Source organism: Manis javanica, chromosome 1 (genome assembly GCF_040802235.1).
Source record: "Manis javanica isolate MJ-LG chromosome 1, MJ_LKY, whole genome shotgun sequence".
Lineage (NCBI taxonomy): Eukaryota > Metazoa > Chordata > Mammalia > Pholidota > Manidae > Manis > Manis javanica.
Genome location: NC_133156.1, coordinates 164,366,091 through 164,389,080, shown reverse-complemented (window position 1 = coordinate 164,389,080; position 22,990 = coordinate 164,366,091). Strand labels below are relative to the sequence as shown.

The 22,990-nt window shown below is 44.1% G+C and overlaps 1 protein-coding gene across 10 annotated transcripts in view; it reads right to left on the bottom strand.

The window, feature by feature from the left end:
* KANSL3 (KAT8 regulatory NSL complex subunit 3) overlaps positions 1 to 22,990 on the bottom strand; it is a 61,491-nt gene that overhangs the window by 10,316 nt on the left and 28,185 nt on the right. For 5 of the 10 annotated variants that reach the window (XM_073240302.1, XM_073240310.1, XM_073240308.1 and 2 more), the window contains 10 exons: positions 20,081 to 20,144; positions 19,430 to 19,630; positions 19,086 to 19,242; positions 17,539 to 17,616; positions 15,971 to 16,162; positions 15,421 to 15,505; positions 14,906 to 15,027; positions 13,952 to 14,061; positions 13,324 to 13,546; positions 12,884 to 13,017 (listed from right to left, as the gene is read on the bottom strand). In XM_073240302.1, coding sequence (XP_073096403.1) covers positions 12,884 to 13,017; positions 13,324 to 13,546; positions 13,952 to 14,061; positions 14,906 to 15,027; positions 15,421 to 15,505; positions 15,971 to 16,162; positions 17,539 to 17,616; positions 19,086 to 19,242; positions 19,430 to 19,630; positions 20,081 to 20,144 — 1,366 coding nt within the window. The other 5 variants (XM_073240314.1, XM_073240320.1, XM_017672910.3 and 2 more) reach the window with 4 other exon arrangements.

The following is a 22,990-nucleotide window of genomic DNA, read 5'->3' as shown; positions in this document are numbered from 1 at the left end:
AGTTCATCATTAGTGTATATGAATGCAACAGATTTCTGTGTATTAACTTTCTACCCTGCAACTTTCCTGTATTCAGATATTAGATCTAGTAGTTTTGGAGTGGATTCTTTGGGGTTTTTTACATACAATATCATGTCATCTGCAAACAGGGACAGTTTAACTCCTTTACCAATATGGATGCCTTTTATTTCTTTGTGGTGTCTGATTGCTATGGCTAGGACATGCAGAACTATGTTAAATAAAAGTGGGGAGAGAGTGGGCATCCTTATCTTGTTCCCAATCTTAAAGGAAAAGCTTTCAGCTTCTCGCTGTTAAGTATAATGTTGGCTGTGGGTTTGTCATATATGGCCTTTATTATGTTGAGGTACTTGCCCTCTATACCCATTTTGTTGAGAGTTTTTATCATGAATGGACGTTGAATTTTGTCGAATACTTTTTCAGCATCTATGGAGATAATCGTGTGGGTTTTGTCCTTTTTGTTGATGTGGTGAATGATGATGGTTTTTCTAATATTGTACCATCCTTGCATCCCTGGAATAAATCCTACTTGATCATGATGGATGATCTTTTTGATGTATTTTTGAATTTGGTGTGCTAATATTTTGTTGAGTATTTTTGCATCCATGTTCATCAAGGATATTGGTGTGTAGTTTTCTTTTTTTGTGGTATATTTGCCTGATTTTAGTTTTAGAGTGATGCTAGCTTCATAGAATGAGTTTGGAAGTATTCCCTCCTCTTCTACTTTTTGGAAAACTTTAAGGAGGTTGGGTATTAGGTATTCACTAAGTGTTTGATAAAATTTAGTGGTGAAGCCATTTGGTTCAGGGATTTTGTTTTAGGTAGTTGTTTGATTACCAATTCAATTTCATAGCTGGTAATTGGTCTGTTCAGATTTTTTTTCCTTTCTGGGTCAGCCTTGGAAGGTTGTATTTTTCTAGAAAGTTGTCCATTTCTTCTAGGTTATCCAGATTGTTAGCATATAGATTTTCATAGTATACTCTTAATAATTCTTTGTATTTCAGTGGTGTCTGTAGTGACATTTCTGATTCTGTTTATGTATGTAGACTCTTTTTTTCTTGATAAGTCTGGCAAGGGGTTTACCTATTTTATTTATTTTCTCAAAGAACCAGCTCCTGCTTTCATTGATTCTTTCTATTGTTTTATTCTTCTCAATTTTATTTATTTATGCTCCAATCTTTATTATTTCCCTCCTTCTACTGACTTTGGGCCTCATTTGTTCTTCTTTTTCCAGTTTTGTTAATTGTGAGTTTAGACTATTCGTATAGGATAGTTGTTCTTTCCTGAGGTAGGCCTGTATTGCAATATACTTTCATCTTAGCATGCCTTCACTGCGTCCGACAGATTTTGCAGTGTTGAATTATTATTGTCAGTTGTCTCCATATATTGCTTGATCTCTGTTTTTATTTGTTCATTGATCCATTGGTTACTTAGGAGCATGTTGCGAAGCCTCCATGTGTTTGTGAGATTTTTCATTTTCTTTCCGTAATTTACTTCTAGTTTCATACCTTTGTGGTCTGAGCTTGTTGGTGCAATTTGAATCCTTTTGAATTTACTGAGACTGTTTTTGTGGCCTACTATATGATCTATTCTTGAAAATGTTCCATGTGCACTTAATAAGAATGTGTATCCTGCTGCTTTTGATTGGAGTGTTCTGGAAATGTGTTAGGTCCATCCGTTCTAATGTGCTGTTCAGTGCTTCTGTCTCCTTACTTATTTTCTGTCTGGCTGATCTTCCTTTGGAGTGAGTGGACTGTTGAAGTCTCTTAAAATGAACGCATTGCATATTTTCCCCTTCAATTCAGTTAGTATTTGTTTAACATATGTAGGTGCTCCTGTGTTGGGTGCATAGATATTTATAATGGTTATAATCCTCTTGTTAGACAGAACGCTTTATCATTATGCAATGTTCTTCTTTGTCTCTTGTTACTTTCTTTGTTTTGAAGTGTATTTTGTCTGATACAAGTACTGCAACTCCTGCTTTTTTTCCCTATTAGTTGCATGAAATATCTTTTTCCATCCATTCACTTTCAGTCTGTGTATGTCTTTGGGTTTGAAGTGAGTCTCTTGTAGGCAGCATATAGTTGAGTCTTGTTTTTTTATCCATTCAGTGACTATGTCTTTTGATTGGTGCATTCAGAGCATTTACATTTAGGGTGATTATCAATAGGTATGTACTTATTGCCATTGCAGGCTTTAGATTCATAGTTATCAAAGGTTCCAGGGTAGCTTCCTTACTATCTAACAGTCTAACTTACATCATTCAGTATGATATTACAAACACAATCTAAAGGGTTTTTTTTCCTCTACTTTTTTTCTCTCTTCCATTCTTCCTATGTTAGGTGTCACATTCCATACTCTTTGTGTATCCCTTGACTGACTTTGTGGGTAGTTGATTTAATTTTGCATCTGCTTAGTAATTAATTGTTCTAATTTCTTTACTTTGGCTTTATTTCCTCTGGTGACAGCTATTGAGCCTTAGGAACAATTCCATCTATAGCAGTCCCTCCAAAATACACTGTAGAGATGGTTTGTGGGAGGTAAATTGTCTCAGCTTTTGCTTATCTGGAAATCGTTCAATCCCTCCTTCAAAATTTAATGATAATCTTGCTGGATAAAGTAATCTTGGTTCCAGGCCCTTCTGCTTCATTGGGTTAAATACATCATGCCACTCCCTCTGGCCTGTAAGGTTTCTGTTGAGAAGTGTGATGATAGCCTGATGGGTTTTCCTTTGTATGTGATCTTTTTCCTCTCTGGCTGCTTTTAATAGTCTGTCCTTATTTTTGATCTTTACCATTTTAATTATTACATGCCTTGGTGTCGTCCTCCTTGGGTCCCTTGTGTTGGGAGATCTGTGCACCTCCATGGCCTGAGATACTTATGTCCTTCCCCAGATTGAGGAAGTTTTCAGCAGTTACAGCCTCAGACACTTTCTATCCCTTTTTTCTCTTTTTTTCTTTTGGTACTCCTATAATGTGAATATTTTTCCACTTGGATTGGTCACACAGTTCTCTCTACATTCTTTCATTCCTAGAGATCCTTTTTTCTCTCTGTGCCTCAGCTTCTTTGTATTCCTCTTCTCTAATTTCTATTTACTGTCTCTTCCACTATATCTAATCTGCTTTTAAATCCCTCCATTGTATGTTTCATTTCTGATACTGTATCCCATGATTGAATCTGTCTGGAATTCTTCCCTGAGTTATTTAATATTTTTCTGTATCTCCATGTGCATGTTTATAATTTTTATTTTGAAATCTCTTTCAGAAAGATTGATGAGTTGTTTCACTTGTTGGTGCTTTTTCTGGTGTTTGTGGGATTTTGGTTTGAACCACGTTCCTTTGACGTTTCATATTTGTATGTGGCACCCTCTAGTGCCCAGAAGCTCTACTCTCTAGAGCTGGTTAGCCCCTGGAGCGATGTCAGGGGTCACAGGGGAGCGGTGCTGGTACCTGAGGGGAGGAAAGAGCTGTTTCCTGCTTCCCAGCTGCTCTGCCTGCCTCAACTGCCAGAACCAGTAGGCCGAGCACAGAGGTGTAAGACTCTATGCTTTGCGTTTGTAGCTGCCTTAGGCAGGGCTTCCCTCTGGCTGGCTAGAAACCAGGGCAGGGGCTTCAGGTTCACGAGTTGGTGCATACTGGCCAGGATGGCTCTGTGCAATACTTGCCCCTTTGGTAGCCCTCTTGCTGTCAGGAAGTCTCTCAGACTGCCCACCCAGATCAGCCGCATATGAATTCCTGTTTTCCACAAGCAGCTGGAATCTCCATCTCTCCAGGTATTCCACCTGTCTTAGCTTTCCAACTCCAGTAATCACCAGAGCACCATGCAATGTAGGTTTGTGCTCCCAGAGATCTCCAGGGCTGGGTGTTCAGCAGTCATAGGTCGCCACTCCCTCCCTGCTCTGTTTCTCTTCCTCCCACCAGTGAGCTGGGGTGCAGGAAGGGCTTTGGTCCTGCCAGATCACTGGTATGTTATCCTGTTCCATAAAGCCTGTTTTCTTCTCCAAGTGTATGCAGTTTGGCACAGCCTTCTTTCCTGTTGTTCTTTCAGGATTGTTATTAATTACATTTCGTATTATATATGGTTTTGGAAGGAGGCCTCTGTTTCACCTCTCATACCACCATCTTTAATCTTACCTGGTAATTTCTTAGAAAACTAAAAACTTACCATATGACCCAATAACCACACTTGTGGGCATTTATCCCAGAGAAATGAAAACTAATGTTCACACAAAAATTAGTTTAAAATTGCTCAGAGCAGTTTTATTTGTAATAGCCCAAAATGTTAAACAATTAAGGCATCCCTCAATAGATGAACAGCTACAGAATCTGTCATATATCCATACCATGGAACATTCATACTCGGCAGTAAAGAGATGAACTGATACACATAACTTGGTCAGACATCAGGGAAATTATGCTGAGTGGAAAAGAGCCAACCTCCAAAGGTCATGTATTGTAAGAATCTATTTATATATCATTCTATACACAGAGATGTAGAAATGATTAGAGGCTCCTACAGGTTAGAAATGGTGAGGGGGGAGTGGATGGGTTTGACTATAAAGGGGCATTGTGGGGGAGGTCTTCATGGTAATGGAATAGTTCTGCATCTTGATTATGGTTAAAGGGATAAGATGACATAGAATGACATGCAGGACCAAGAAGAATACACAGGTCTTCATCAGTGACCTCTACTCAAAGCACAAGGACATCTTCCATAGTGCATCAACATGCACCTGTCATCCACAATTTAACTAAAACCTTCTCGATCCTTCCAGTTTGGGCTAATAGTATAACCTGAGGTTACGAACTCCAGGTCCTGTATGTTATAGGTAAAGGAAAACCTCGTTTTACATTTCAAGAAGTATGGTTGGAGAAGTGTGGAACTGGGGAACATGACTGTAACTTCAACCACTTCCCCCTTCAGCCCATCCCTCCAAAATAAGGAAGAATTAATGTCCTCGCAACAATGCTTCTCTAGCTTGGGCATTCTTCACAGTGTGTAACCCAAGCCTCAGGAAGTCAACCATGGGAAGCACACCAGGATTTACAAACATAGGCCAATGTGTCAGTTTTTCCTCTGGCCCAAGCACACACTGGGCCAGCATTTTTCAGGAGCAGTGTTGTCAAGGCTGCACTAAGTCATGAATGGGTTGTTCAGGACCCTCTGTCTGTCCTAAATGATTGCTAAAAGCTTCATAGTCTCACATAGCCTTACTGTCCTCAGTTCCTGTTGGTGCACTACCATTATACCTATGAAGTTATTAAACCCCTGACCCATGGATGTCTCTGTAGCTTTGGTATCTCTCAAACTTAATAAATGCCTCCTGAGTTTCAGAAAGCAATTACCTATCAGCTAATGCAAGAATGCAGCCTACCTGTGTGAATCACTGCTGAGACCAGCTGTGCAGGAGGCCAGGGAGGGAGGATATATGTTTAAGATGCACTCTCCACTCTTCACATATACCCCCCAGCCCCATCTGCAGCACTGTCTGCCTTGTCTGAGACTCCTGCACACTGGACACTCCCCCTTGTGGTTGTCACTCAGACTAGCAGGTGAGGCTTCTGGACTGAACTCAGGTGGCCTGATTAGGATATATGCTGCACCATGGGTCAGGACCCTAGACCACAATGCCAGCCATGGCATGCTGTGGCCCCTCCCTGACTACAGATACCAAAGAGTTACATTTGAGTTGCCTTATTTATTACCTTGGCTGGAAATATTCTAGGCTCTGGAAGAGAAGGAAGCCTACTCTGAAAGATAGGTACTAAGCCAAATCTAAAACTACCTCTGCACACAAGTAATGTGAGGAAGTAAAGAGGGGTCAGAGCTCATATCCAGCAATCACTTCTCCAGGGTTGAGGCTGGCACCAAGAGCCCTGCACAGTGGAGTCTGGGCCAATAATCTCCCTTTTTCTAACCAAGAAGACAAAACAGTCATATGGGATGGAAATAGAAATACCAAAGCATGGCATTCGTTGTCTTGATGCCTAAACTTCCTGGGATAGCCAAGATATTAACTTAACTGGGTATCTGTGTTCTACTTCCAAGCCCTGGAGATAAAATTTTAGGGGTTGAAGTTTCTTCCCTCTAATTGACATACCTTCTTCTCACCTCCAACTGAATCAACAGCTCCTCAGGTGTGAGATGCAAAGCCTCAAGCCCAAACTGTTTTCACAGCAAGACTTAACTGGCACTTCAAGCCACTTCGTTTGTTCCATCCTATTCTCAGCCTTTCTGGATCTCCTGGCTTTCTGGATACAGAGTTGCCCAAAGAGTGATGAAAACAGTCTGGCTATTTACCTCCTGGTAACTGCTGTTACCCAACATCCGCAGGGGCTAAAGGGCCTGAAAGGTGACACAGCCTTGTTCCCTTTGCCTTATCATGGGTTTGAGATTAGGAGTTCCCAGGTCTCTGTAGGCTATTCAGTACCTGATGCAGTTCCTAAAAGGGAGCTGCATGGAAAACACTCTCCCATGGCTGCTCAGAGAAGGCAACAGTGATGTTCAAAACAACCCTTCTGGTAGCAAACAATGGTCTGGTGGGCCAGGATGATCTCAGTCCTCTGCAAAGGCTCTCAATCCTAACTCCCACAGATCCAGACCATGCAGATGTCCCCTCCCAACTTAGCATGGAGGCAGCACAGACTTCCAAAAGGAACTTCTTTATCAAACGCGGTGAGGTGTCTAGCACTGCAACCAGGATCAAGTCACAGCTAAGGCTGGGGAAGAAGTGCTTCTGATCCATGCCCGGCCACATATACTTGTATACTTGAGGAGCCTGGGGGCTCTGGGAACCAGATGTGTAAGTGCTGGAAAGACAGTGCTCCCCTTGTTGGCACCACATCACCCAGCCTAATGGTTTCACAAGACTCAGAGGCACAGCCCTGAAGACAACTGGTGGGGAGGCAAAAATGACTGTCTTCAAGAGGTCTTCAGACAAACGGATAGCTCAGCAGGACGGCACATGTCCAGGGCTCATCGTGGGACAGCCATCACCAACCTGGTAAAGGAGGACATAGCGCATGGCATCTTCAGGGTGCTGGAGGCAGGTGCTGTGGCAGAAGAGGTGGTGAACAAGGGTCAAAACTTTGCCAGGTCAACACATCCAGACCCTCTGACCCAATCATCTCACTCCTGAGAATTTATTCCAAAGAAATCTCAAGAGGGAAAAAGCTGGATGTACAAGGACATGTGTTCCAGCAGCCAGTGGTTAATAAAACATGGACTCTGGAGTCAGAATAGGGCAAGTGACTTATGCTCTCTGAGCCTCCTTTTCCTCACCTGTAAAATATAGAAGACAGCACCTACTCCCCAGGGGTTTGTGGGATTAAATGAAACAATCTGCATAAAGCACCTAGAGTATAAATGTATTCAAGTACAAAGATTCACTCTTATTATCATGTATAGGACAGGAAGTTAATGCAGGGAAAGGGAACAGGTGAGTTGTTAAGGGTGATAATGTTGAAGGGAAGTTTTCCATGACTGTTCTTGACAATATCATTTCTTCAGGTCTTGTCCATCCTTTTAGGTGTGGAGGATATCACAAATTCTTGAACCCTGAAGCATAGGAAGAAGGAAGGAAAGCAGACAGGTGGTATCTTCTCAGCAGGGTTTTCCCCATTTTTCTAGATTTCACCTGTGGAAAACTCCTAACAGGTCTCTGAGAATGCAGCAAAGCAGGGCAGATGGAGGGCCCAGGTGAGGAGGAATGAAGAAGGGTTTGACAATCCAAACTTGAAAGGATCCACCTACTGTGGGCAGGGCTTGATCAGATCACCTGAGAGCCCGAGCCTACTTTCTAGGGGCTACCGCAAGCACAGCAGTAAGGCCCCTGAGTTGGGCGGGCAAGAGGGGCTGCCTGCCAGCCTGAACAAGGTCACAGCATGGCCAGAGAGGTGTAGACAGGGAGATCCACATGTGGTCAGAGAGAAGTAAGATCTTGTGACCACAGGAAAGGAGGCCATTCTCAGGACTCTGCTGCACAGAGAGTCCTGTGCATAGGACTAGCACAGCCTCTGTCCCTCCCCTGCCTCCTGCAATTTCTCAGCTGCAAGTACATAATTGTTCAGTTCCATAAAGGAAACACAGAGTGGTAGAAACGAAACAGATAATTAAGTGCTTGCACAGATCTTAGAGATATCTAGCCAGTGTTTACACACAAACTTTCTTTTTAAATTCATTCTATCTATAAATATTGCAGTAGGTAACCTAAAATTTTTTTAAAGATTTTTTCAAAGTTAAACACCATTATTACACATAAAAAGTTTAACAGTTCCTCACTACCAACAATTACCCAGTCAGTGTTCAAAGTTTTGACTGTCCCATAAATGTCATACATGGATTTACATGAAGGTTTGTTTCTCAACTTTTAAAAATTCATTTTTCCAAAGCCCAACGAGATTCTAAGACAATCCCTACTACTCCCATGACCACAACAATCACTGACTTAGGCCAACCTCCTCATTAGAGCAGATGGGAAAACCAAAACCCAGAGAGGTTAGGTGATTTGTCCAGGATCACACAGCTAGCTGCATACAGACAGCCTGATCCACAGGCCATTGCTTTCCTTAATATCACACCATCTGGCAGTCTGAACACTGAGGCAAGTGGTAGAAGCTTCCAAGTTAGTAAGTCTTAATCTAATAATAGCTCCTTTATCTGTAAGAAAAGAATTACCACTAGACCCTGCCTAGTAATTATATACCCATTTAACTAAGATAGAGACTAGGGTCTTGAGTTAATACTTTATCAGGTAGAAATCAGATCTTGATCTTTATTCTGTGCTTCAGTTTAGCCACGGTAAAGGATCCTCAATGACCTCTACTCTCTTATCAAAACTAACTGTCCCTGAGGCCACAGCAAGCTGAAGAGGAAGAAGGAACCACATGGTTGGATCTGTGCTCTAGTTGTGCATCAATGTGGCACCAGCAGGTTCAGACTGACTGAAAACAGGTCCAAATGGCTTTATAGGTCAAACCCCTAAAACCATCAAGGAACTGATTAATTTCTGTGCTGTATGTTTTAGAATATGGAAAAAAATTAAATGCTTCCCATCTCCCACCTTGTTCTGTAAGAACAGAATTATCCCTTTCATACAGCTGGACAAGGAAAGTACACACATCAAAAAGTGGGAGTGGACTGGAAGGAAACTACAGGCCAATCTCACTAAAAAACAGAGGCCAAAATCCCACATAAACTAAAAGCAAATCAAAAGAGTAGACATGCTACCCTGAAAACTACAAGACACTCTTAAGGGAAATTAAAGAGGACACTAACAAATAGAAACTCATCCCATGCTCTTGGCTAGGAAGAATTAGTATCGTCAAAATGGCCATCCTGCCCAAAGCAATATACTGATTCAATGCAATCCCTATCAAATTACCAACAACATTCTTCAACGAACTGGAGCAAATAGTTCTGAAATTCATATGGAACCACCAAAAACCCTGAATAGCTAGTGCAATCCTGAGAAGGAAGAATAAAGTGGGGGGGATCTCACTCCTCAACTTCAAGCTCTACTACAAAGCCACAGTAATCAAGACAATTTGGTACTGGCACAAGAACAGAGCCACAGATCAGTGGATCAAAAAGAGACTCCAGACATTAACCCAAACATATATGGTCAATTAATAAACGATAAAGGAGCCATGGACATACAATGGGGAAATGACAGCCTCTTCAACAGTTGGTGTTGGCAAAACTGGACAGCTACATGTAAGAGAATGAAACTGGATCACTGTCTAACCCCTTACATAGAAGTAAATTTGAAATGGATCAAAGACCTGAATTTAAGTCATGAAACCATAAAACTCTTAGAAAAAAATATAGGCAAAAATCTCTTGGACATAAACATGAGCGACTTCTTCATGAAGGTATCTCCCCGGGCAAGGGAAACAAAGGCAAAAATGAACAAGTGGGACTACATCAAGCTGAAAAGCTTCTGTACAGCGAAGGACACCATCAATAGAACAAAAAGGTACCCTACAGTATGGGAGAATATATTCATAAATGACAGATCTGATAAAGGCTCGACATCCAAAATACATAAAGAGCTCACGCACCTCAACAAACAAAAAGCAAATAATCCAATTAAAAAATGGGCAGAGGAGCTGAATAGATAGTTCTGCAAAGAAGAAATTCAGATGACCAACAGACACATGAAAAGATGCTCCACATCACTAGTCATCAGAGAAATGCAAATTAAAACCACAATGAGATATCACCTCACACCAGTAAGGATGGCCACCATCCAAAAGACAAACAACAACAAATGTTGGTGAGGTTGTGGAGAAAGGGGAATCCTCCTACACTGCTGGTGGGAATGTAAATTAGTTCAACCATTGTGGAAAGCAGAATGGAGGTTCCTCAAAAAGCTCAAAATAGACATACGATTTGACCCAGGAATTCCACTTCTAGGAATTTACCCTAAGAATGCAGCAGCCCAGTTTGAAAAAGACAGATGCACCCCTATGTTTATCACAGCACTATTTACAATAGCCAAGAAATGGAAGCATGAATGGATAAAGAAGATGTGGTACACAATGGAATATTATTCAGCCGTAAGAAGAAAACAAATCCTACTATTTGCGACAACATGGATGGAGCTAGAGGGTATTATGCTCAGTGAAATAAGCCAGGAGGAGAAAGACAAATACCAAATGATTTCACTCATCTGTGGAGTATAAGAACAAAGAAAAACTGAAGGAACAAAACAGCAGCAGAATCACAGAACCTAAGAATGGACTAAGAGTTATGAAAGGGAAAGGGACTGGGGAGAATGGGAGGGAAGGGAGGGATAAGGGTGGGGAAAATGAAAGGGGATATTACAATTAGCATGTATAATATGGGGGGGCATGGGGAGGGCTATGCAACACAGAGAAGACAAGTAGTGATTCTACAACATCTTACTACACTGATGTACAGTGACTGTAATGGGGTTTGTGGGGGGAACTTGGTGAAGAGGGGAACCCTAGTAAACATAATGTTCTTCATGTAATTGTAGATTAATGATAAAAAAAAGTATCCATCTCATCCTATCTCCACCTTATTGAGTATTGTTGCTTTAAAAAATATTGCTGATTTTATTAGCAAAAAAATCTTGTTTTAATTCACATCTTTTATTATTTGTAAATTGGGATTTTCTCCATCTTTATTAGCTAGCCCATTATATTTCCTACTTTGTAAATTGTCTATGTATGTCCTTTGCTCATTTCCCTAGGGTCTTAACATTTTTCCTGCCAATATGTGTAAGTTCTTTGTGTATTAGGCATATTAACCCATAAGCTATCATATTTGGTTGTTTTATGACTTGAATGCTAACTTTTTTATGAGAAAAATATGTATGAATAACACATGAATGTAGTATCAAAAAACTTGATTAATCTCATCTGTTTATTCTTTCAAATAATTGTTAGAACCTCAGAGTTCAGATAGAAAACAAAATCCATTGGGATTTCAATTATAATTATATTAAATTGATAAATGTAATTTATAATTAATTTAGTTTACCAGTCCCCTAAAATGGTAGTTATTTCTTTGTATTCAAGATTTCTGTCTCTGTTATCTTTGGGTATGTTTCTAAGAATAAACTTAATGGCTTCAAAAAAAAAAAAAAAATCATAGCCCAACTCCCTAACAGGAGGTGATGCAATACACTTGTACATCCACCCAGGAAAATCCTAGGCGGCCACTGACAAGAAGTAGAAAGGACTCTATGTAACCAAGAGGGAAACATGTCACAGCATGTTTTGTAAACAAAGTCTAGTTATAAAATAATCCATATCCTGTGATCCCATTTTTGTCAAAAAAAATTAAATAATGTACTTTGTATAGAAAGAACAATCTAGAAGAATTAGCAAATCAAGCTATTTTCAGTGGATATCATCTCTTGGAGTGGTACCATGGGAAATATCACTTTTCAAATTACATTATTTCTGTAATGTTTGAGTTTTTTAAAATACATATAATCACTTTTGTCATTGAAAACCTGAAGAATACAATAAAGAAATGAACACACTTGTGCCTCTCTGTAAAAAGGCAGGGAGGGTAGCTATGATCCCAACGAATGCCAGGCAACATCTCTGTGCTAAGTTTTCCCCTAAAGAGGAAGTGGCAGAAAGCTTCTGAACAACTGGGAATGGTCACCTGCCAATATACCCAGACTGCCCCCCATTCCTGGGCAGGGCTGGTGTGGGGTAGTAACAGGAAGGGGGCAGACCTTCAGTCAGGGCAGCCTACATCACATCTTGTCCCCAAAAAGCAAGGGCTTGGCTGAAACACTGGATGCTGAATGATAGCACCCTCAACAGTGGACTCAAAACTATACTTTTCTTAACCTCTGATCTCTGGTCAGCTCTCGGATCACCATTTAAGATTAGAAACATTTTACATGAAAAGATCATCATGGAAAACAGATCAGCTAAGGGGAAATGAGGGTGACTTCCTGGGTGAGAGCCATAGAAACCTCACAACACCCTAAAAGATGGCAACAAATGCCAAGATCTGCAATGGCACCCCACTGCAGAGCTGCTGGCCAGCTAGAGCTACCACGGCCTCCGAATGAGAAAACCAAGAAAGGGAGGAGAGAAGGAATGGGGAGGGAAAGCAAACAAAACCACTGGATTGCCAAGCACTGCCACCACTTGACTATATTTACATATTCAATCCTCACAACACTCCAGGGAGTACAGAAAAGGAGATCAGAGGCCCACTGACTTGCTCAAAATAACAAAGCTACAAACCCTGAGTCAGGATTTGAATCTGGTCTGCCTATGAGTCCAATGGCAGTTCCTCTAATCGGCCAGTCAGCAGCACCAAACTTCCCAACACTGGAGCCGGTGTCCTGGGCCTTCCCAGGCAGACTCACCTGCGAGCTGGAGGGCAGCACCTGGGAGGTGGGCTCCTCTGTCAGGGCTGCTCCAGAGCTCATGGGGCTCAGCGTGGTGATTCGGCTTGGTTGGCCACGTAGTGTCAAAGTAATGGTGGTGGGGACCTTCAAGCCTGAGAGAAAGGAAAGTTGGGTTTTTTTGGTCACGGCCTCTACTCACCTCTCCTGAAGAGTTTCTTCCCCACATAACACACCCACCTTGGCCTCTAGCCCTAGGCTCCTCCCCCATGGGGTCACCTCTGCCCTGTCATTCAGTCTGAAAAGCAACAGGAAACAGCCTGTGTCCTCTCAACATCTCTGGGGAACAGACTCACACAGTTGAATCCCTGAGGGTCAATGCCAGAATCCCTTATGAGATGGGAAGGTCCCAGAGAAGATCCTTTATCTAGGAATCCCCATAGTTCTCCTGACAGACTCACCTGATGCTTGATTAGAGATCTGAGCCAGGCCAGGGAGGCTGCTTGCTAACTTAGCCAGGCCCCCATTGGTCAGCAGCTGGTGGATGGCTGTGGGCTTCCCACAGGGAGTGGCACCCAAGGAGGAGAGAGTGGTGGCAACAGGAATGGTACGGACAATGGTGCTGGTGCCCGTGGTGACAGCACCCAGGCTCTGCATGGGGGTGGGCAACTTCACACTGGCGGCCTGTGGAACACACAAGCCCAGGTGATCAGAAGCTATCACCCAACAGCAATGTTCCAGTGCGGAAAGCCCACAGCATATTATGAAAGGCTACCAGGCATTGAGTACCTACTGCATACAAGGTACTCTTCCAGGTATTTTCCATATATTATTTTACTTAATCCTCAAAACAACCCTGTGAGAGAGGAACTACTATGAACCTCATTTTACAGACAAAGACAAAGAAATATAGAAAGGTCAAGAAAGTTGCCCAAGATCACATAGTAAGTGATAGAACCTTAACCTTGGAGAGCTCCCAGCTGTGAAGTCAGAAGGCTGTTTGTCCTTGACCAGACTCCAGCCACAGTCTCCCTGCAAAAACCAACTAGCTGCCCACACCTGCCCAGCCCAGGGAAGGCAGATGTGCACCTGTGGGGCTGGCCCTGGGGAGGGATTTGCTGGGAGGCCAGTGGTCTTGCTGCCAATATCCTGCAAGCTGAAGCTGAGGCCTTGCAGGAGGCTGCTGGCTGATGCGGCCCCTAGGAGAGGACATAACAGACATCAGCACAGGCTCAATCACTTACCCAACCTCAATACCTAACTAAACACCAATGGGCTTTCCTTCAGACATCCCCAGTGCTCTCAGGAAGCTGCCAGGAGGCCTTCCCCAGGTGTACACACTGGATGCCCACATGAAGGAAGGTACTAGGCGACACACACTGCATTGGATTCACTCTGCACATCCCAACCTGTTCCAAAACATCTGTCCTACATTTTGGACAGTTTTTGGAAAACCAAAGAAAGCTGAATCGCACTTTTCAGAAATCTCAATGCTCTTTCTTTCCAGGGAAAAGGAAGGACTTTTTAAGCCAAAAGAATTCCAAATACTTGACTTACACTTCACTTTATAACAGAGCCCAGTGGCCTCAACACCAAGAGGCAGGTCCTCTTGAAGAAGGGCATCTCCAGTGCCTTGGCCCAGCTGGGCTCAGGCAACTAGCCTTTCAGTATTGATGGCGGTGGAGAGAGTGGGGAGGTGGGCATGGGCAGAAAATGCCTTGTTTTGCTAATTGCCTAGTAGAACACCATTTCCAGTTTTATTCAGTCAGATGGGTTTAAAAGCACCACAATGAGGCACAATAATGTGTCTCCCACTAGCTACTGACAGTACAAATTACACTACCTGCAAAAAAGGATATTTACTCACTGAATACACTAAGGACAAGAACTCCCCCAATTCAAAGCTAATCCCAGCTTCATGGTAAGCCCCTGTGACAAGCCACACTCCAGATTCAGCTCCAGGGATGCTTTCCCAGGACCACCCTCCAGAAGCAGCCCACAAAGACTCTGCTGGGAGGCTGGGAATGCTGGGCTACCAGATACCTGGGAGGGAGCTACCAGCAGAAGTGGCCACCAGGCGGCTCTGGAGTGTGTGCAAGGCACTGGAGTGTGTGGTACTACTGGAGATGGAAGAGGCTGAGACTCCGCCTTCAGAAGCACTTGACCTGGAGACAAAGACAGAAGCTCCTTTATGCAAAGGCTGGAGGGCAGCAGACCCTGGCAACACGGGAAGGATCAAGAGCAGGGTGTAACGGCTTTTAGCAACGGACACAAGGCTAGAACCTACAGTCTCCTAGTCCCATCTTCTGAATCTGGCCTCTAATCCTTCTAAAAGGTCTAAAGTAAACACTTTAGGCATTGAAAGAGCTATGGTACACTGAAAACTGTTAAGTAAAAATGAACTCTCAGTTGACCCAAAAGACAAAATTCCCACTCAGAAAAAAATAACATTCCCAAAACTGACAGAACCCAGAATCCTTCATCTTCTCAAAGTACTAAATGGACCAGAGACAAGGCAAAAAGAACTAATGGAACAGGCAGAAAGACAACAGACTCACTTGGTTGTGGTGAGAAGCCCTGTGAGCTCCGTGGCCCCTGCTGAAGCCTGCCCCAGCGTCCTGGTGATGGGCTTCCCTCCCAGGGCTGCAAAATAAAAACCCAAGGCCAGCCATCAGTCCTTTTCAGCCCTACTTCTCAGGGCCCCCCAGCCCAGGCTAAATGCAGCACACTACAGACAAAGACAAGGAGACGAAGAGCAGACAGTAACTACACAGGGTAGGGAGAGTTGGTTATTTTTTTTCCTTCCACTTTCTAAACTTTCTGGAATATTTAAGTGTTTTTAATTGAAACCAAAATAGAAAACAATGTGAGATGCTCTGAATAACTGCACAGCTTCCTCTGACCCTTGTTCTGTCTCTCTGACTCAGTCCATATCAGATCACTACCCATGTTCCCCACGTGCAACCTTGTGCCCTCTTTGCTCCAAACACCTCTTGCACTGAGAAGAGGCGGGGCTGCCCTCTAGTAGCCACCAAGAGGGCAATGCTCTGTGCCCCAGGAGAGCTTCAGTCAGTCGGTTTTTACCTCAGCAGGTCAAGAGAAACTCACCTTCTGGAGCTCCTCCTTGGGAAGGAGTACAAGGCCCTCCACCTGTGTCCCCTTGGGAGACAAGAGACACTTTTATCTTCGGTCGCTTGGAGGTCTTACTGCCAGGAAGAGGACTGGAGGGATGATGCCGCTTCAGCTGGACCCTAAGATCCTCTTTCTCTGCTTCCTCAGTTGGTTCTGATGAAATGGGAACTAAGAGAGGGAGCTCAGGTGAGGCCCTCCGCAATACGAAAAAGCCCAAGAGACATTGGCAAGCAGTCCTGGTGTGTGCACGGCTGTGCATGGATACACGGAAGAACCACCCCACAGTGAAGTCACACTGGAAATGAGACTACCAATGCTTCAGTCCCACCTCATTCAGGCCCTGCCTGTGGCAGAACTCCGTAGGCCTCCCCCCTCCCAGAGGATGGTACCACACCCATCCCTTACCCTGTCTTGGAGTCCCAAGGAGGGGACTCTGAGTTGGTAGGGACAAAAAGAAAGGAGAAGACACTCTGACCCTGCCTAGCCAAGGCCAACCAACCAACCAGAGGGCTCACCACAGTGCATCTAAACAGTGCTACCTGGATTCAGAGTGTGACCGTTTTCCTGTTTCAAGCCCTCTCCACATCACACACCAGGACAGCAGTACTACAGCAACATTCCTCTCTACACAAGTCCCACCTGCCCTCGGAGCCCAGGGCTCAGAGTTTGCCTGACAAATGGAGGCAGTGAGGATTACCACCAGGACTTAAGGCTGGCTTCGAGTAGCTGCTAGGCAAGGGAGCATCTCATCAAGACAACGTTATTGCTCCTGCCCAAAAGTAACAGGGTGACAGTGGCCCACATCACAACCTAGTCCCTAAGCCATTTGTGCTAGTACAGAGACCTTGGCCACCTGTTCACACACAGGTGCCCCCTCTACTAACTCGGACAGACTCATCCTGTACGTGGCCAAGACTTCTGGACTCATGTTATTCCAGGATTCCTCATAGACCCCCCTCCTTTTTAAACCCAGAAGTCCACCCCAGGCCCTCTTCTCAGCACAGACAATAGGATGGGGTGGGCAGGAAGCAGCAGCACAGGAGGAGGGGGCCACGGTGAGCTACTCCAGGCCACAGCCAGGGTATAACCAGCCAGAAGGATTGCTTAGGGGTTAAAGGCATTGATTAAAATCAGAACATGAAGGACAGTAAGAGGTAAAGCTACAGGCTTTATGCTGAGAAGTGGCTGGCGTACTTGCAGCGGCCAGGACGGAAGCAGGAAAGCAGAGGCATGGAGAAGAACACACAAGGACACTCAGGCTCACAAGTGACTGGCCACAGGCACACACAGGGGAGGCAAGGGCAGTGAGACAAAAAGGGGAAAACATCATGAGAGGCAAACAGAAGGAATGAAGAAAAACCAGACTGTGGAGTAGGCAAATGGAGTCAGAAAAGTAAGAATCAAAGATAGAAAAAAGCAGGGAAAAAAGAACAGGAGGAAACCAAACAGACAAATGAGAGGCAGGAGTGGGGAAGAAGTAAGAGGGAGAAGGGGAGAGAAGCAGAGAGCAGAGGGCAGAAAGGTGAGAGAAGAGCAATACTCACCAAAGAGACAGGAGGAGGTGCCAGGAGGAAGAGCTTTCCTCACCAGCATATTTTGTTTCAGAAAAGCAGCAAACTGTGCTGGAATGAATCAGAAAGAATTACAGAATCACAGCCAGCCAGATAAAGGAGAAAAAGAGAGGGAGTAAGAAAAAGATAATGAAAATGTTTTAGGAAATTGTCAACAGGGACTTTTCTGGAATTAATGCATGAGTCTGAACCCTGATTCTGCCATATAGGAGCTCCATGGAATCATCTATAAACTGAAAATAAAAGTATCTGCCTCCGGCAGCTGGTGCCAAGATTCCATAGCAACAGTAGGCCAATGCCAAGAGGAGGGCAGGGCGCGCAGTGCGAGCTATCATCACCTCCCATTGCCTGCAAGCTCTGCTGAGGCCAGGGAGCCGTGGCTGCTGCTCTTCCCAGGATACTCTGGGTACAATTTCAAACCCAGCTCACCAACTACTTAAATTCTCCACTAATTAGCCCTTCCAAAAGCACAGCAGACTGCTGGCTCTCTCTTCATCAAAGGCCTAAGGGAACACCACCCACATGGAACTTGGCTCTGGCACCCACTTTAGAAGATCCGGATCATGAAGCATCCCTGTGGGCCCTAGGGGCCTGGGCTCTTTTTGCCTTCAGCGATCCACTCACACTTGTTTTCCTTGTCAGCACCCACTCTTAAGAGTGACCTCAGAAGAGTCCTGGTTTTAAGTCTTGACCCTGTGGCTCCACCACAAGAAACCCAGGAGAAGCGAGCTTCTCAGCCTCCTGTCAGCTCCACATTTACTTGACAGCCAGCTCTGGCTGCTGTCTCTTCCCAAGCACCTGAGAACCTCAGAGGATACATGTGCCTAGACATATCATCACACACCAGTGCCCAAGAGGCCTGACCTCAAGGCCACCCAACTGGATCCAAGTCGGGCAGGGGTAGAGCATCTGTTTCCTTCTTCCAATGCACCAATCTCTCCCTTTTCTACAGCTTCTTAAGTAGCACTCACTGTTCTCCACTCTCATTTCAATCATACAAATATTTCCTAGCCTGCCTGCAGAGGCCGTGATAAACTCCACTGAAAGTCCCAGTGGGGAATCTTAACTCTTCAAGGGCAAAACAAAGGAGGGGCATGATGCCAGTAGAGTTGCCCTGGGATGTGCTGGGTGAAGCCCATCACCCTGGACACGTGACCTGGAATGCTCCTTGACTACAGGAGTGGCTGGGCAGGGATGAACAGAAGACGTAGCTTCCCCAGTTAGGAGTTAGAAAAAAATGTAAGCCAATATGCAAGTAGTCCATTCATAAAGCCTAACTTCCCTAGAATACCAAGACAAAGCTCCAATTAATGGAATTTTAAAGCAGACCTTTTGTGATGTTCTGCCCTTAAAAACAGCCCATGGCATTCATTTCAAGCTAATTTTGCCTGGACAGAAATGTGGGAAAGGGTGCCTCTCACATGGCCCTGGAAAAAGCTACAGAGACCAATACTTCCCAACAGCTGTGACATCAACTGCAGCGGACAGACCTGAGAGGCCGGTGGGCTGGGTGCCTATACCTTGGGCCTGTTTGTGGGTCAGCACAGCTTCTGTCCGCTGTACATGTCTCTTCATCAGCTGAGAGCTCCCCATCTGGCTGGCCTTCTGGGCAGAGGACACGGTGCTTACTTTGGTCTTGGGACTGGAGGTAGGGCTGCTGGACACACTGGAAAGATCCTGAGTAGGTGAGAAGGACAAGAGCTGACCGTCAATCATGTTCCCCTGAAAAGCCTGGTCAGAAACTTCCCTTGTAGGAACACACAGGCCCTCAGCACCAGCAAGGTGGACAGGCATCCCAGAAGTGAGGGAACCAACTCTGCAGCCCTGATCCCTCAGCTAAGTGCTCCCTCCCTGCCTACATTACCTCTGAACCTGAAGGTGAGGCAGGCAGCTTGGCGGCTGGTGAGGCTGGTCGACTGCCCCGCTCAGGAATCTCAAAGGCCAGGTCTCTGCGGGCCGCATCCCGGGGCTTCTTTTTCTTCTCAGCATCCTGATCCCGAGGTTCAGAGCCCATGTGCCCCTCGGTGCGAGTGAGCACCCCAGTCAGAAAGTCCACAATTTCATCCTAGTGTAAGGGGGGGGTCAAAGCCTCTGAGTCCTCAAATGGAGAACAGGAACCTCCCCCACAGTCCAAGTAAAACCACTTCCCCTTGGCCTTGACACTGGATATACCAGTCCCCACCACACACACACAGCCTGGCACAAACGCAGCCTCTGCCCAAGACCAGTAGGAGTCTGCACCCACTGCCTCTGGGAGGGGGCACTCTGGGGCGGTTGTGCTATACCACTCCTCCAACAAGCCCTTTCTCCCCTGATGCTTCACTCACACCTGAAGTTTTTTTTCTGTCTTCTCCTTTTCTTTTCCCTTCTCTTGGCTTATGATTTAGGTCTACCAGAGGCCCAGTGGATACCCCCTCAACCTTCAGAGTCAAAGAGGCCACTGCCAACAAGACCAAACCTAAAAGGTGGTAGAAAAGCAAGCCTGGCTGAGAAAGAACATAAAGCCACTGGGTACCTGAATACATCTGTCCACCATGCTCTGAGTCAACCCCTCTGCTTTCTTCTTTGCTTTGCTTATTCTAAGAGACAAAAAGGAAGAAATGTTTACTTTCTAAAGATTCCATGGCACCATGTGGAAATAGGAAGGGATTTTTCTTCTGTGTTGGTTATTTTCTAGGCCCAGAAAGGAAGGCTACATTAGCTCTCATGCAAGTATGGCAAACTCTTGAAACTCACTTTCCACATCAGCAAAATGGGAAATCGTAATACCTTACTCATGGAGTCAGGGGGATTACATAAATAACAGGTGTAAAGAAGCAAAGAACATATGACAAGTGGCTGGGACTGTACATCCAGAATTCCCACGGCTACAGCTTCACCGATAAACTACACAACTGTTAATTATGACCTCATCTACTGCAACACAGACCCAAGCCCTGAGATCACTGGGTGTTGTTGAAATAAAATTAGTAGGAGGGGAATAAAAGTGGTCACAGATTAGTTCTAAAGGGGTAAGAACAAATGACCACAGCTGGCTGTATTGCCCTCCTGGAAAGCTAGCCTTAAAACCCTCAAAATCCCTCTCTGAAAACTAGTGAGGCTTGTGACTGGAGTCTTGGCAGAGAGAGAAACAGGACACCAGGTGACAGGATGGAGAACAATATTCTGAGCCACCAAATTCTGAGGCCCCAATTTACTAACTCTTAGCCTCTAACCTTGTTTAACACCTTCATTTTACAATGAGGACAGTGAGTCCTAGAAGTTAAGCAATTTACCCAGGCTTCTTAGCAAAGAGGCCAAGAATAAATTGAGGTCTTCCAATTCTCAGTCCAATGCTCCTGGCAACACACAGATATGTCTAATAAGCAGCCTCACACTCTAACTCTTACTAAGGGTGCACCCATCTCTCCTATGCCCCAACAATGACTGAACACATACAAGCTATACTCCTGCAAAAAAAATGCTGGAATTACCAAGGAAGACAATGTATTTACAATAAAACATTCCCTTGGGCACTGAAGGATAGGATTCTAGGTCCACAAGAAACTGTCAAATGATGAAGGCCAGAGGACTTCTCCACAACATCTTTGGGTAAGAAACTGACAGGATACGTGGGAGCAGGTACTTGCTTTAAGCTCTCTAAAGTACACAAATGAAACTAATCTCTAAGGCTGAACATATAAAGAAAAGGAGGCCCAATAAAATGACATGATCTATTTTTCAGTACATTTCATGACAACATCACTGAAGGCCCTATAGGCAGCCAGTCATGTAAAGGAATAGTGGCTGTCTCAATGACTAAAGGTACATTCCTAAAACCCCTTCCAAACTATGGCTGTTTATACTCCAAAATTTATAAAAGTATGCTTATTATAAATGAAATCTATGTTTTCATTCATCCCCAGGAAGGAACAAAATATAAAGAAATGCCAGTCCAGTGAAAGGGTGATGACAAAGACTGTACTTAGAATCTCAAAGTATCTTCTACCCACAAGATGACTACTAATTATAAAGGGGAAAAAGGTAACTTTACAGTGGAGATACCTGGCAGATGCCACCTTAACCACATGATCAAAGTTGACATCACCAGTAATAAGACACTTCTACATCATGTGCCCCCCTGAGCAGATGCACATGAGGGCATTTCACCGCTGTGGCATTCCCGCCAAAAATGCATATCCTCAACCTAATCATAAAAAAATGTCAAAAACCTAAGTTGAAATGAACAAGTGGGACTATATCAAGCTGAAAAGCTTCTGTACAGCAAAGGACACCACCAATAGAATAAAAAGGCATCCTATAGTAGGGGAGAATATATTCATAAATGACAGATCTGATAAAGGCTCGACATCCAAAATATATAAAGAACTACAAACAAAAAGCAAATTAATCCAATTAAAAAATGGGCAAAGGATCTGAACCTCTCCAAAGAAGAAATTCAGATGGCCAACAGACAGATGAAAAGATGCTCCACATCCCTAATCATCAGAGAAATGCAAATTAAAACCACAGTGAGATATCACCTCCCACCAGTTAGGATGGCCAATATCCAAAAGACAAACAACAACAAATGTTGCAAGGATGTGGAGAAAGGGGAACCCTCTTACACTGCTGGTGGGAATGTAAACTAGTTCAACTATTGTGGAAAACAGTATGGAGATTCCTCAAAAAACTCAAAACAGAAATACCATTTGACCCAGAGGTCCACTCTTAGGAATTTACACTAAGAATGCAGCAGCCCAGTTTGAAAAAGACAGATGCACCCCTATGTTTATCACAGCACTATTACAATAGCCAAGAAATGGAAGCAACCTAAGTGTCCATCAGTAGATGAGTGGATAAAGAAGATGTGGTACATCTACACTATGGAATATTATTCAGCCATAAGAAGAAAACAAATCCTACCATTTGCAACATGGATGGAGCTACAGGGTATTACACTCAGTGAAATAAGCCAGGCAGAAAGGCAAGTATCAAATGATTTCACTTATCTGTGGAGTATAAGAACAAAGAAAAAACTGAAGGAACAAAACAGCAGCAGACTCACAGAACCCAAGAATGGACTAACAGTTACCAAATGGAAAGGGACTGGGGAGGATGGGTGGGAAGGGAGGGATAAGGGGAAAAAAAAGGGGGCGAGCATTACTACTAGCAGACATAATGTAGGGGGCGGGGCATGGGGAGGGCTGTGCAACAGAGAAGACAAGTAGTGATTCTATGGCATCTTGCTGCACTGATGGACAGTGACTATAATGGGGTATGCTGGGGAGACTTGGTGATGGGGGAGTCTAGTAAACATAATGTTTCTCATGTAATTGTACATTAATGGTACCAAAATAAAAAATAAAAATAAATAAATAAATAAATAAAATAAAAATAGAAAAACCTAAGTTGACAGTCAACAAAATAATTGGCCAGAAGTCTT